A 13135-nucleotide genomic window follows, 5' to 3' on the forward strand; every position below is an offset into this window, starting at 1 on the left:
TTTATATTCACATATCTAATCCATCTGGAATTCATTTTATATATATAGGTTAAGATTCAGGTCCAATTTTATTTTTACTCTGATGGATGGACAGTTATGTCAGCACCATTTATGAACTAATATAACTTTTTTCCCACTGACTTGAACCAACACTTTCATCATATATTAAATTCTTATACATATTGGAATCTATTTCAGGATTCCCTATTCTCTCCTACTGATTATTTTATCTCTTACTGTACTAATCCCATATTGATTTAATTTCAGTGGTTTTATATTATGTTATGGTAACCCATAACTTAAGTTCTCCTTCACTGGTCTTCATTTTCATACTTTTAAAGGCTCTTCTCAGGCATTTCCTTTCTATTCAAACTCTAAGATCATTTATGCATATACTTAAAAAAAATCTATTGGCTTGTAATTGAAATTGCATGACATCTATATATTAATTTGGGGAGACTTGCAATTTTTATCTAGTGAGATTTTCAGCCAAAAACATGACATGTCTTTATACTTTTCAGATCCTGTTTGATGTTCTTCAATAAGATTTCAAAGTTTTCTTCATTTGTATCACCTCTTTCTTATCTCGTGATTAAAGCATATGAAAATCGGTATTTTATTACCTAGTTAAAAATTGTGTGTTTAAATCGATAGCAATCTAATTATTGATCTAATCTAATCTAAACGATCTCATGATTATTGAATTCTAGAAATCCTAGAAAATGTGACAATATGCTAATCTCATTGAGAAAAGGTTAGAATTGGAGCCAGGATAAAAGAAAACTTTTGTTTTATACTTAAAATTGAACTTATTTTTATCCCTTACTGAAATTTGTAATTATTGCAATCCTATCTGAAATGGTTTCGGAAACATTATCTTTGCATATTTTTACAGTTAAAGATATTATCTAAAATGAAATATTTTCCTGTGCCACTAGAAACAAAATCTCTGAATAAAATCATTGTGAAAAAAAAAATCATTGTGGAATTATCACTAGAGTCTTACTTGACTAGAAAGTTTAGAAGCTTCCACAGCATGTTCAAAATCTGGTCTTCCAATTACAGCAGGCTCTTTGTTCATTACTCCTTGCCCTTTCTTGTATTCTGCCTAAAATGAATAAATAAGAGAATGTTAATATTTCTACTTTCCAATGAAGAATTACATTAACATTAGCTAAAATAAAATATAATAGACCTCAGTCCACAAAACATTCCTTATCATTCACCAAATACTAAAATGCTGACTGGTAAAGTAGAAATTGAGTTAGTATTTAAATAAACTCAACTTTTTTGGTAGTAAAATAATTATTAAATTTGAGTCTATGTATCCTGTCATCATCATTGTGTTTATGTAAAACACTGAAAAAAATTAGGAGAAATTTCTGGATAATTGAGACCCTGCTTTCTGCAATCAGATAGCTTGCATGGGCTCTTTAGTCTTAGGAACTGATCTAATCCCATTTGGTTAACATCCCATTAAATTTTGTATGTAGTTATTGATTTTTAAGGTGAGCATAGTCAGTGTTATCCAAATACTTGATTTGTTTTTTAAGTCCTTATTTTTAACCAAGGTGCAAGGTATGTTTAAGTAAAATGGTAATAATCAAGAAGGACATCTATAGAAGGTAAGAAAACAGCCAAAATGTGTAGAAAATGCACAAGGGTAAATGGTGGCAAAAAAGAATTTGCACAATTAACAGTAACATAATGGGAACAAGGCCAAGTGAAGTTCTTTGGGACAGGGTAAGGTGAGAAATAATATGGAACCAGATGACTGACAAAGTTAACTTCTAGGCTGAGATATCTAAATGCTACCTAATGCCAACAGAGCACTTACTTCTCTAAGAGGATGTCTGCATTAGCCAGAGTCAAGGCAACTTTGAGCAGTTTCTGCATATAGTTGAATAACTTACATTGCCAAATGGATAATTCAGATAAAAAAAACTTGAGATGTTATTGAGATTGATTAATTTCACTAATTAAATTAACCATTTAAAACTACCAACGCCATGTGTTGTCTCTTGCAAAAATAAGAAATCATTTCTGCTCAAGAAAAGAGAGGGAGATTACATTGCTTATGATCTTGGAGATCTGTGTTGCCATCTTGATGTCTGGTCTGTTGAGATCCGCACTATACATGTGGGTGTCCTGCACATCTTTCCTATAAGAAATCTGATCAAAGAGAGTTGTGATCGAAAGAAAGAGAAAGAAAAAATTAGTAATTCTATATAACTACCAGTCTTCATTTATCCTGGCCATAGTCATCTTAGAGAACCCACCGACCATAAATTGTATTTTTACTTTTTTATGCACAACATTTATATAAGATACATTACTTTTTCTACCATACCCAAATCTCACTAGCATTATTGCATATGACCCGGATTCATACAACCTAAAAAATGTGAGCCTGAGACTTTAGCACAAAACCAATTTTATGGCATTTTACATATACCACCCTGAAAAGCATATCATCTCATATAAGCATGTATGTACATATTCACATACAGAATGCCCTGAGCAAGGGTTTTATTTTGCCCATCACACAGTGCCAACTCCCTGTGGATGCCAGCGGGGAGCGTCTGCCTTTGGTTTAGGTCATGATCCCGGGGTCCTGGGATCGAGTCTCACGTAGGGCTCCCTGCAGGGAGCCTGCTTCTCCCTATGTCTCTGACTCTCTCTCTGTGTCTCTCATGAATAAATGAATAAAATCTTAAAGAATGCCCGTGACCAGCAAGTCTAGTCATGTGTACTGATAATTTTATTACCTTGCAAATATCATCGCAATGACTTGAACCTCAAAAAAACAAAAGCAAAGACACTAAGGAATATTCATTCTCTGAATGCACATGAGATATAATCAAGCTGAAGTGTGGAAAACAGCCATTTAAAGAGAAAAATACATGTAAATTTAACCAAACATACTTTAGACAATGGTGGCTATTTAGATTAACTCGACAAACGAGAGGAGAGACCAGATGAGAACTGGTATAATGTCCTACCATCAATACCTCACCAATCTGTCCACTTCTCTGCTTCCTGAGGTCAGTCATGAGCTGAAGGAGTATTATCTATTTTCCAGATATAATTCTATTTGACAATATCATCAGGGACTGGCTGGCTTGTCCATTACATTAGCTCTATTAAAGATCTAATGTAAAGAGTGCAGCCCTGGTCATTTTTAAGACCCACCTTCATTTTCTCAAGGCATAGAAAGGTAGAACACAGAAAATAAAACTGAACATCTATACAAAATGCACAATTGTTTATATTTGTATGAAACAAATATTTCTTTTTTTAAAAGATTTTATTTATTTATTTGATAGAGGGAGTGAGTGCACAAGCAAAGGGAGCAGCAGGCAGAGGGAGAGGGAGAATCAGACTCCCTTTTGAGCAGGGAGCCCGGTGAGCTCATTTCCAGGACCCTGGGATCACGATCCGAGCCAAAAGCAGACGCTTAACTAACTGAGCCACTCAGGGACCCCAAAACACATATTTCTAATGTTGTCTGCAAACATTCTACAGTTGCATCATGTAAGGCACTTATTCAAACACCAGATTCCTCAGGTCCAACCCTAAGTTTGGACATTCCCAGAAAATGAGGCTCAAGTCTACATTTTAATGAATTTCACCATTGATCAATATGAGTCAGTATTCTAGATACTATCAATGTATCTTGTTATTTTTCCTTTCAGTCTTGTATGGTGAAAAAAATTGTACTTTCTTCTTTCAAAAATAATATCAGGTATGAGAAATGAAAATGCTTTAACACTTTGATAGGCTTCCTATGCATTATATTATTTTATTTCAGTGAAATATTTGCATATATCTTTATTTACTCTTTTAAGGGCTTACATTTGCCTCATCACCAAGACTACCATTTAAACTATGTTTATAATCATAAATCTGTCTAACAAGTGAGCGTGACTTCAATAGAATTAACATAATTTCAGCAAGAACACCTGTTTTCACGGGCTTTCTCTTAACAAGTAATTCAGGTAGGTTTTGTGCACACAGGTATCAAAAGAAACATGAAAATGGGCTGAAAGCTGAGTTATACTGTTGGGTGAACTTTAAATCTTTAGGGATTTAAAATGAAGCCAGTTTCATTGGCTTCAAATAACACCACCGCTCATGCACCAATGATGGCCAATCGACCTCCGCTTGCACTCAGTTAAACACAAGCTGTGTAAACAAAAACTGACTCTCAGGTGAAAACAAACCAAAATTACTACCCACCTACGAGACTAACTGTTTCTAAGTCACCGCATTCACACGAGAACCACAGGGGGGTAATGTCTTTTTGTTTAGAAAAGAATGAAGACAAAAATGGAAACCCTTACTTTTTGAAAAGAGCTGCAACCTTCCAGAAATCTAAGCTTCGCTTGGGTTATGTAATTATATGCTGCTCAGCCTAATGACTGCGTGAAGAGAGGAGAGAGGCACAAAGGCAGCAGGAGCAGGACTCTGAATAGGGCCCCATCATCCATGTAAATTGCAAATTAGAGGCCGGCATATGTGACTCAAAACAAATATTAAGATTGACAAGAGCTGCAAATTCAAACAAGCGGACACCACAGAGCCACCCAGGAGAACAGCACGGAAGCTCTGTCACTAGTCAGATCTTCCAGAATAGCCCTGCAGAACAGGGCTTTCCGAGGGGAGGCCCAGGGGCCCAGACTCCTGGTCGTGGCTCTCGGCAAGGATACCCGACCTTGGGGACCCTGGGGACAGGGCGATGGCCGACCCAGTGCTGTGCTCCTCTTCTTCCTCCTGACCCGCTGTGGGGGCTGAGAGACGCTCGCCTGGTTATCTCTCAGGGGCCTGCAGGACATCTCTGCCCTGTTCTGCAGTCTGTCCGCACCCAGGAAGATTAAAAACAGTGCATGGCATAAGAGAGGTTTGGCAGTGGGCGGCCAAAGAATAGATGTGCTTTTTTCTATTTCCAAAATAAATGCAAACCCTACACCTCACTGTATTGGGACAACTGACTGGCCTCCACTCTTCAGGCTGTCTTCTCATGACAAGATGGGGTTCTGGGCAATACTGTTGAGTAAGAAGAGAAAAAGGGACTCCTGAAAATCATTGGCTCAGGATGGGTGCAAGCTCAAGGGTCAATGCTTGACTTTACCTCAAGGATCAATGATTGAGTTTGCCTCATTTTATTTCATGTTTTGTTCCCTCCTGCATCCTCAGAGCATAGAAGGGGAAAGCAGGACTAGAGAGATGGGAAGAGGGAGGACAAGGGGAAGGAAGAAGAGGAGAAAGAGGAAGAGGAGAAATAATAACACCACTCATCAACTCCATTTTCGGCCATTTGTTATGGACCAGGTAGCATATTAAAGACCTAACATTCACTGCCTCACTCAGACATTTCTTAAACATATGACTATAGGGATTTACACCTGTTCCACCACACTCTGTCTGCTGTTCTTCTGTTTCAAAATTTTTCTTAATATTAACTATTTATTCTCATTAATGACCATTAGAATAATTCTAGTAAGTTCCACAGAGGAAACAAATGGAACTTTATTTAGTGGGCATTGCACCCAACTATAAAGTGACTTAAGGAAAAATCTCTCAATACTATTTCAGTCTGTTCCTGAGAGAATAAGGTATATTTCCTCATTTCTTTAAATCTTTTATTATACATTTCAATGAAGTTTCATCATTTCCTTCTAGAGGTCCCACATGAGACAACAAAGTAATTATCATATGATGATCATTTCCTTATACATTGATCTTGTATCCAAGACAAGCTGCTTCTTCTTTTTAATAATATATGTCAATATACAGTCTTCTCTGCAAAGACTGATGGTGGTTTCTTCCTCAAGAACACCTGAAATTATTACCATACATTCTTGATCTCTTCCTCCTTTTTTTCCCCACTAAATATTTCCTTGGACTTTTCCACATATCTGGGTCATTTTCCTAAATTATGCCTCTGTGAATAGACAAATATAATTTTTGTATCTGCCTGGGGTTTTTTACTTGGAAACTGCCCCTCCCTCCAACCATGTGATTTGGTGGGGCTGTCCAATGCAGCCTACCTTCATGGTGAAGAGGGGCCACATGACCAGCAGTCCAATCAGACATCTCATCCCTTTGGAAACCATGCTCAATAAGAGAGCAGACATATACCCCAAGGAGGGCCAGAGTCACTGATGCATCTGAGGCTGGGGGAGAAAGAGCTGCTGTCCTTCCCTCTGGGATCAGCTGCTGTGGGGATGATTGAATTTTGGAAAGACCAGCAGTCATCTTGAGACCACCTGGACAGAGTCTGTCTGAAAGCAAAGCCATGAGGTGGGTAGAGAGGAAGAGTCCCAAAGACTCTGTGAGCCTCTGGATCCAGTTATACTTGAAGGTTGCTTGAATTTCCAATTATGTAAACCAATAAAATCTCTGTTTTACTTAGCTAACTTGAGATGGAGTTCTGTTGCTAAATCTGGAAATGCCTGACTAACAGAGTCCCCTTTCACGATTTTCCTGCAGGGTCAAATCTGTTCTTCATTGCCTCCAATGAAGATATAATTCTATCAAAATTTGTTTCTGAATTTCTTCCTTGTATCACCATGTCCACTTTGTCCTTCAGTTTGTACTTTTATCATTTTATTGTCTTTTAATCTCGGCTTTTGCATTTTTTTTACATTTGTGCAGAGGGTTCAATGTGCCAGGCATCGTTCTGAACACTTTATATGCACGAACACATTAAATCATCATCCCACCCTTGTTATGCTGCATTGTCTGTATTCAACCAGACTTCATTAGCATTCCCTCCCAAGACTGGAATGAGGTATCCAGAATCCCCTTCCTTGTATTGTTCTGAGTTAGGCTTGGCCAATAAGAGATTCAGATTTAGGTACTTGGAAATGCCAAGATAGAGAGGTGAGGGGACAATGAGGATGGCAAACACCTGTCAAGGAGTTAGGGCTGGTGAGCAGACTTAAGGAGATCACACCCAACTGGTCCAGAACCATCATACCCTTTGCTACTCTGATGAAGGTTAACATGATTCCTGGTGAGAAGAGACTAGAAAGGTTATACATCTTAAGTTTGTGGAACAGAAGGGAGTAGTGTGGCCTATATTTAGTTATAATCTTGAAGCACTAGTGCAGTCATTCCCAAGAAATACTTTTATCATAAACTCTTACATTAGAGAAGCCCCCAGGAATCATCAGGCTCATGGACTGGAAATTCTGTCTTAGGCTGGGCATGCTATACGCAAAAAAAAAAAAAAACTAGCAAAGCATTAAATTGTAAACATTATTTTTATGAGAGAATGTAAACTTTTATATATAAATAAGTGCAGGATCTGATATCCATCAGAAGGCAGAAAAGTTTTCAGTCTCCTAAAAGGTGCAGTAAAACACGGAGCTGTATCTTTCTCATTATTATTATTGTCATTGTTGATTTTTTTAAAAATCATTTAGAGCTGATAGAAGTTTTACTCTTTTTGAGTTAATTTTACCACCACCACAATCTTATGAAGAAGGTAGAATGGGTATTACCAACTATTCAGTCTTGGAGATGGACAAAACACTAACATATCTATTTTAATACTAACTCCCAAAGTGCTGTTATCATAAGTCACATCAGAGAACCACAAAGAACCATGACTGCTTTTCCAGTATCGTTTTACTGATTTATCGCTAAGCTTTTTCACTTTCCGATGGAAAAGAAATTTCATCTCCTGATAAGTTTTTATTACCATTAAGAAAGTATATATATCATTCTTGAATATTAAGTCTCTTGTTTCCCTTGGTGAATATTTCCTTCTAATACACATTGAATTGATTACCAATATGGTGTTTTGGAAGAGTTTACCACTCCAATTTCATAACAAGTCTATATGGACCACATTACTTACAAAACCCAAGATGGCAGTTCAAAATTTGTTTGACTTCTTTCAGAACTATTGAGTTTCATGTCTCTGATAAGATTGATGAGAACTAATAATGTTACTGGGGTTTTTGTTTCAAGCCCATCTTTAGGGGAAAGTAACGGGATAGATTATCTCCAGTTTCTCTAATTTCATTAGAAGAATTTGGCAGGGGTACATCCCTTAAAATACAAAAGGATTTAGATTGGCTGTTTTCAATCACTTCTTGATTAGAGTATCAGCAAGATAGGTAGTTCTATGGGTTCAGGAACATTTTGAACATGCCCTTCTGACCTAAATACTTCTTAATATAAATTTCATATGGAGTTGGCCCTTTTCTAAAGCTAGCTCTGTTAATATTTCAAATTGGCCATGAAATCATCCTAACCTCTCAAATCACCCTTTAAAATTGGAGGAGGACCAAAGAAAACTAATGTTTTATGGAGCTGCTCTTCTACAAAGCCCTTGACATATACCATCTCATTTAATACTCCTGAGAGCCCAGTGAGGTAGACATCACTGCCCCACTTTACAGATGGGAACACTGAGATTTAGAGATATTGAGTGACGTGTCCAAGATCATCCAGGGAATATGTAGTCTGACTCCAAATTCCTTTCCTACTATATGCTACAGTGGAGGGTATTCAGATAAATGATTTTCCCCTGTTCCTTGCTCCCTGAATTTGGCACAGGGCATGGGATGGCAGCGACAGAAGAGACGAGTGCCCCTAGAATAGTCTTCCTCTCAAAATCCTCAGTTATGCAGAGGTGGGAATTCTGTTGGCCCACACAGAAGTCCTCTCCAAAACCTCTTCTGCTTATTCATGCCTCCAAAGACACAGGGAGAGAATGATTCTGACAGAAAAATCCTGCCCTTTGGCCCATTGATAAATGTTCTAATAAAAGTTTGAGCTGAAAGAAGGTAGAAATTAAAAGGTTTAAATTGCAGTTGCCCCAGTTCCTTGGTTCTCTCACAGATATTGGAAAGCCGCTCTTGGTAGAAACATAAAAAGGTAAGCCAAGATGCTGACATGCACTTTCTGGGTAAATCAGATGTACATGTGGCAACATATTTTATTTTCAGTAAAATCAGGTCATTTATAGGCATCACATAGAGGGACACCCCACATTACGAAAGGGTAACTCTACCAGCGGATTCTTTGCAAAGGAATTGCACCGGACTGAAGTTTTGTGGGAGCCAGAGTTTCATCTTTTGTGGACACACACTAGCCTCACCTATGAACCAGGAGAGGTACTTGCCTTTCTGTGGCTTCCAAGACCTGTGTTTAAATTTCATATTGTAGGGACAACAAATGTATTATTCTAAGTGCCGTGACTCTAGGGGAATATCAACTCCTTCGCAGGTAGAATACAAATATCATTCCCACTTTAAATCTGAGTAAATAGTCTTAAACACTTTCTAAATCCTATTATATGGACAAACTTTGCATGTGAAGGCTGAGCCAAGTAGGCAGAGGAGTGTAAGTAAATACATTCTTCTCCCATAAGTACACAGTATTGAATGGAAGAGAAAAGGCCTTTATCCTCTATTCCCTCAATCCCTCAATCAAAGACCTTTTAAAAGAAAAGGCAGAGTTAAAATAATCACCCCAGTTCTATGATAAGGAACTTCCGTATTTGAATTTCATTGAATTATAGAGTTGGAGAGGGCCTCCCGAGGGTCCGTGTAATGTGCTCCCGCCCCTCCCAGACCACCACAGCCGCTTTCTTTCCTGCAGTGCCTTGAATCTCTTGATCTAAATTCTGATGATCACCTCTTTTGCCCCACATTTTTAAAATTTCACTTAAGGGACGCCTGCCTGGGTGGCTCAGTGTTGAGTATCTGCCTTCGACTCAGGTCATGATCCCTGGGTCCTGGGATCAAGTCCCACATCAGGCTCCCCGTAGGGAGTCTGCTTCTCCCTCTGCCTGTGTCTCTGCCTCCCTCTGTGTGTCTCTCGTGAATAAATAAATAAACAAAAACTTTTTAAAAATTTCATTTAAACTCTTGACCAACAACCAATGACTTTTAAGAGGGAGGTAGCAGGGCATAACAGAAAGGAGTTTGACTCTGTCTCCTTTTCTTCATCTACAGGATAGGACTTGGTACAGGGACTTTGTGAGAGTTGGAAATGATCAGAGTCTGGGCACAATTCCTGCTGCGCAGCCCTGCTAGCTAAGTGGTAGTTATTATGATTATGACCGTCATTCTGTAAGCAAACCGTTCCTCCGAAGCATCCCCTTAAAATGGCCTTGCTATAATTACAGACGTGTAGCTTTCTCATCTCTCATCAAGGTTAAACCATCTTGGGAAATTGTCTTGGTACTGGCATATGTTTACACATTGGAGTTAAAATGTAAAATGTTGTTCCGTTTTTACTTAAGCATCAATCTATTGCAATTTAATATCAGATAACTATCGCCATCCTGGGAAGAGACACTGCAGAGCAGGGGCTCTGGGGACACGGAGTCAGCAAAGCACCATTTGGTGAGAAAACTAACTGGTGGACCAGAGTCCCTGCAAGATGACAAAGGTGTTTCAGGTACTCTCCAAAGAAAGGGAGTTTCTTGGCCCAACAAAGGCATACAGCTTTATCCCAACTGATGGTAGCCCATAAAGAATCTAACCAACAGTTCCCTACATTCCTCCTGGACAGCAAAGGACTCATAATGGGGAGACAAATAAGTTCCCACTGAAATTTCAAGGAAGAAATTATTCTTCTAGGCCACCAGGATAGTGGTGGTCATTGCGCAAGCACATGAAACTTTTGATGCACCTGCTAACTTACAGCTTTATAATCTGCTAACTTGTAACTTATAAAAGAATTCATTTTCTATGGGCTTGTTTCCTTTCCCATGGCTTCTGCTGCTAAGCCAGCCTATAGGCATCAACTGCTTTCGTGTTCTCCAGGGGTCTTGAGTTTGTTTGCTCTCCATATGCATTCCAAAAGAGACACTAGTGGAATACTATCTCACTGGCATTTGTGAGTGACCCTTCCTTGGGGCCAGTGATTTCTGGGTGCCCTTTCGCCCAGTTCTTCTACAGTTCTAGACAGGAGCTTCACCGTCAAGTCAAGGGCACTCTAAGAAATGCCAATAACCCAAAAGGTCCAAAACAGAATTTCCAGTATCTGCAGGGATGTGACATTTTAAAGGCATTCTGCAAGGTTTCAGTGACTTTTGATAGAATAATTCAGATGAACTTATGACAATGTTGATTTTTTAAAAAGAAATTTTAAAGTCCTTTTTGAATAGGAGTGTTGTAATATTTAAATTTCAACAAGGTATCCATTAGCCCTGATGTGGACAAATACAATTTCCCAGCATGAGAGATGGCTTCCTTACATTACTCTGGTGTTTATTGACCTCCATGGCATGTTTGATGTCAGGTGGCTCCTTCATATGGGCATAATCTGAGAATCCTTTGGCAGCATCGTGTTTCTGCTTATAAGCAACCTTTAAAAACACAAATCATCGTTAGTTTCTTCAAGGGTATAATAAATTCTTACCTGTTAAATTTCAGTGTTTTGCTAGGAGTTTGTGTATTTGAATCCCATCACTGGTGGTCATAATTGCCTAAGCCTCTACAAGAGAATATACTCTATGCTTTAAGATTAGTGCTTCAGGTTAGACTACTAATTCTGGCTCTTTACCATTTATTTCAAAAGTCCTTGACCATATACACGCTGAAATCCCCACTCCTATTCAACTAGCTTAAATCTCGGCTACAGTTTTAGGAAACCTTCCAAATCTCTAGCTTTTAGGGTCATAAATGTCCAAGGTTTAAATCTCAGGAAAGCAACTGACAAATTGGGGGAAATGACCAGACATTTAAAGGTGAATTTTTCATTTTTTAATTAATCGTTATGACTTTCTGTAGGCGCAGCTATAATATAACATAAACCTCATTAAACACCCTAACCTTTGGGAGAAAATAAAACATGCTGGCAGATTTCTGAGATATGTCAAGGCCTGTACTCTGTGAGGGAAATAAGCATTATGCCAATGTCATCCATTGCCACCACTTCAATTTGTTCCCTCCTGGGATGGAAAGAAGGTGCAAGAATAATTACTTCAAAAGCAGAAATAACCAAACTCAACAACGGAGATAGAAAAAAGAAGATCCAGAAGACAGCAAAGAAATTATCCCTTTATTCTCAGTCTATTCCATTATCCTATGTATTTCCTTCACAATTTTCAATTACTTTTGTTTTATTTTTGTAGAATTACTTATTTTCTGCCTTTCCTCACTAGAGCATAACTATCTATCTCAGTGAATGCTCAGAACCCAAAATAGTGCCTGGCACAAAGGTAAAGGTCAATAAATATTTGCTCAATGAATGAATGAAAAAAAAATTAAACAGGAATGAATAAATAAATAATTTTAAAAGTAATTTTAAACATACAAGTTTTATAATAAAAAGATATTAAACAGTTAGAATAACTTGACACAAGCAAATCAAGGCAATTTAAAGAGAAAAATTAGAAGAGTATTCACAAAAACAAAATAAGATCAATTTTTAATGGAAAGGAATAACAGCTGAACTTAAGGAAAAACTTTTTACCAATACTAGCTCTTTGAGAGCTATGCCTATATCTTCTTACACATCTTTTAATATCCTGTGCCTATCATAGTGAATGACAGAGAGTAGAAATGCAATAAATGTTTACTGAATGAATGAATAAATGAGTTTATTAAATATTTTCATGAACTTAAACCCCTCATGGGTTTTAATAAACAGTATTAACCATTCATTTAACTTAGATAATATACTTGCCTAGAGGATTAAAGGGATATTTACAAAACTAATTTTTAAAAATAAAATAATCAAATCTTACCATAAAGAAAGAAAGGCATCTCTTACAACTATCAATATTTAAATCCCCTCTCTGGCTCCCCCACCAAGTTCTTCTTGAAAATGTTTGCTGAAACTGCGAGGAACTCACATTGGGGGGTCATAGTCTCTAAATTGTGAAAGCTGTGACACAAAGCTCACCCCTTAATGAAGCCCCAATCTGGCCCGGGTGGCCAGGTAGGAAGAGTCTATCTAGTTCACCAGATGGAAATTCAGACGTGGGAGCACAGCTGTCAATGACTCCCATTCCTCCAGACAGTAAGGTCCTGAACCCCTGTACCCCTAAATGCCCCCCTCTGCACAATTTCCAATTAATCTTCACTCTTTCTTAAGATGTCCAGAATGTTCCAGATATGGTCTGACCTCTCCTAATTAGAACTGTCCAATTTAGTCTGGGTTA

At 38.0% G+C, this 13135-nt stretch overlaps 1 protein-coding gene across 4 annotated transcripts in view; it reads right to left on the reverse strand.

Annotated features, from left to right (window-relative positions):
• NEBL (nebulette) overlaps nucleotides 1–13135 on the reverse strand; it is a 341032-nt gene that overhangs the window by 81767 nt on the left and 246130 nt on the right. For 3 of the 4 annotated variants that reach the window (XM_072749362.1, XM_072749361.1, XM_072749360.1), the window contains exons 5-7: nucleotides 11225–11335; nucleotides 2071–2172; nucleotides 1007–1108 (exon numbers count right to left, since the gene is read on the reverse strand). The exons of the other annotated variant lie outside the window; for it this stretch is intronic. In XM_072749362.1, coding sequence (XP_072605463.1) covers nucleotides 1007–1108; nucleotides 2071–2172; nucleotides 11225–11335 — 315 coding nt within the window. The remainder of the gene's footprint in view (nucleotides 1–1006; nucleotides 1109–2070; nucleotides 2173–11224; nucleotides 11336–13135) is intronic. 4 annotated transcript variants of the gene reach the window in all.

This window comes from Vulpes vulpes, chromosome 2 (genome assembly GCF_048418805.1).
Source record: "Vulpes vulpes isolate BD-2025 chromosome 2, VulVul3, whole genome shotgun sequence".
Taxonomy (NCBI): domain Eukaryota; kingdom Metazoa; phylum Chordata; class Mammalia; order Carnivora; family Canidae; genus Vulpes; species Vulpes vulpes.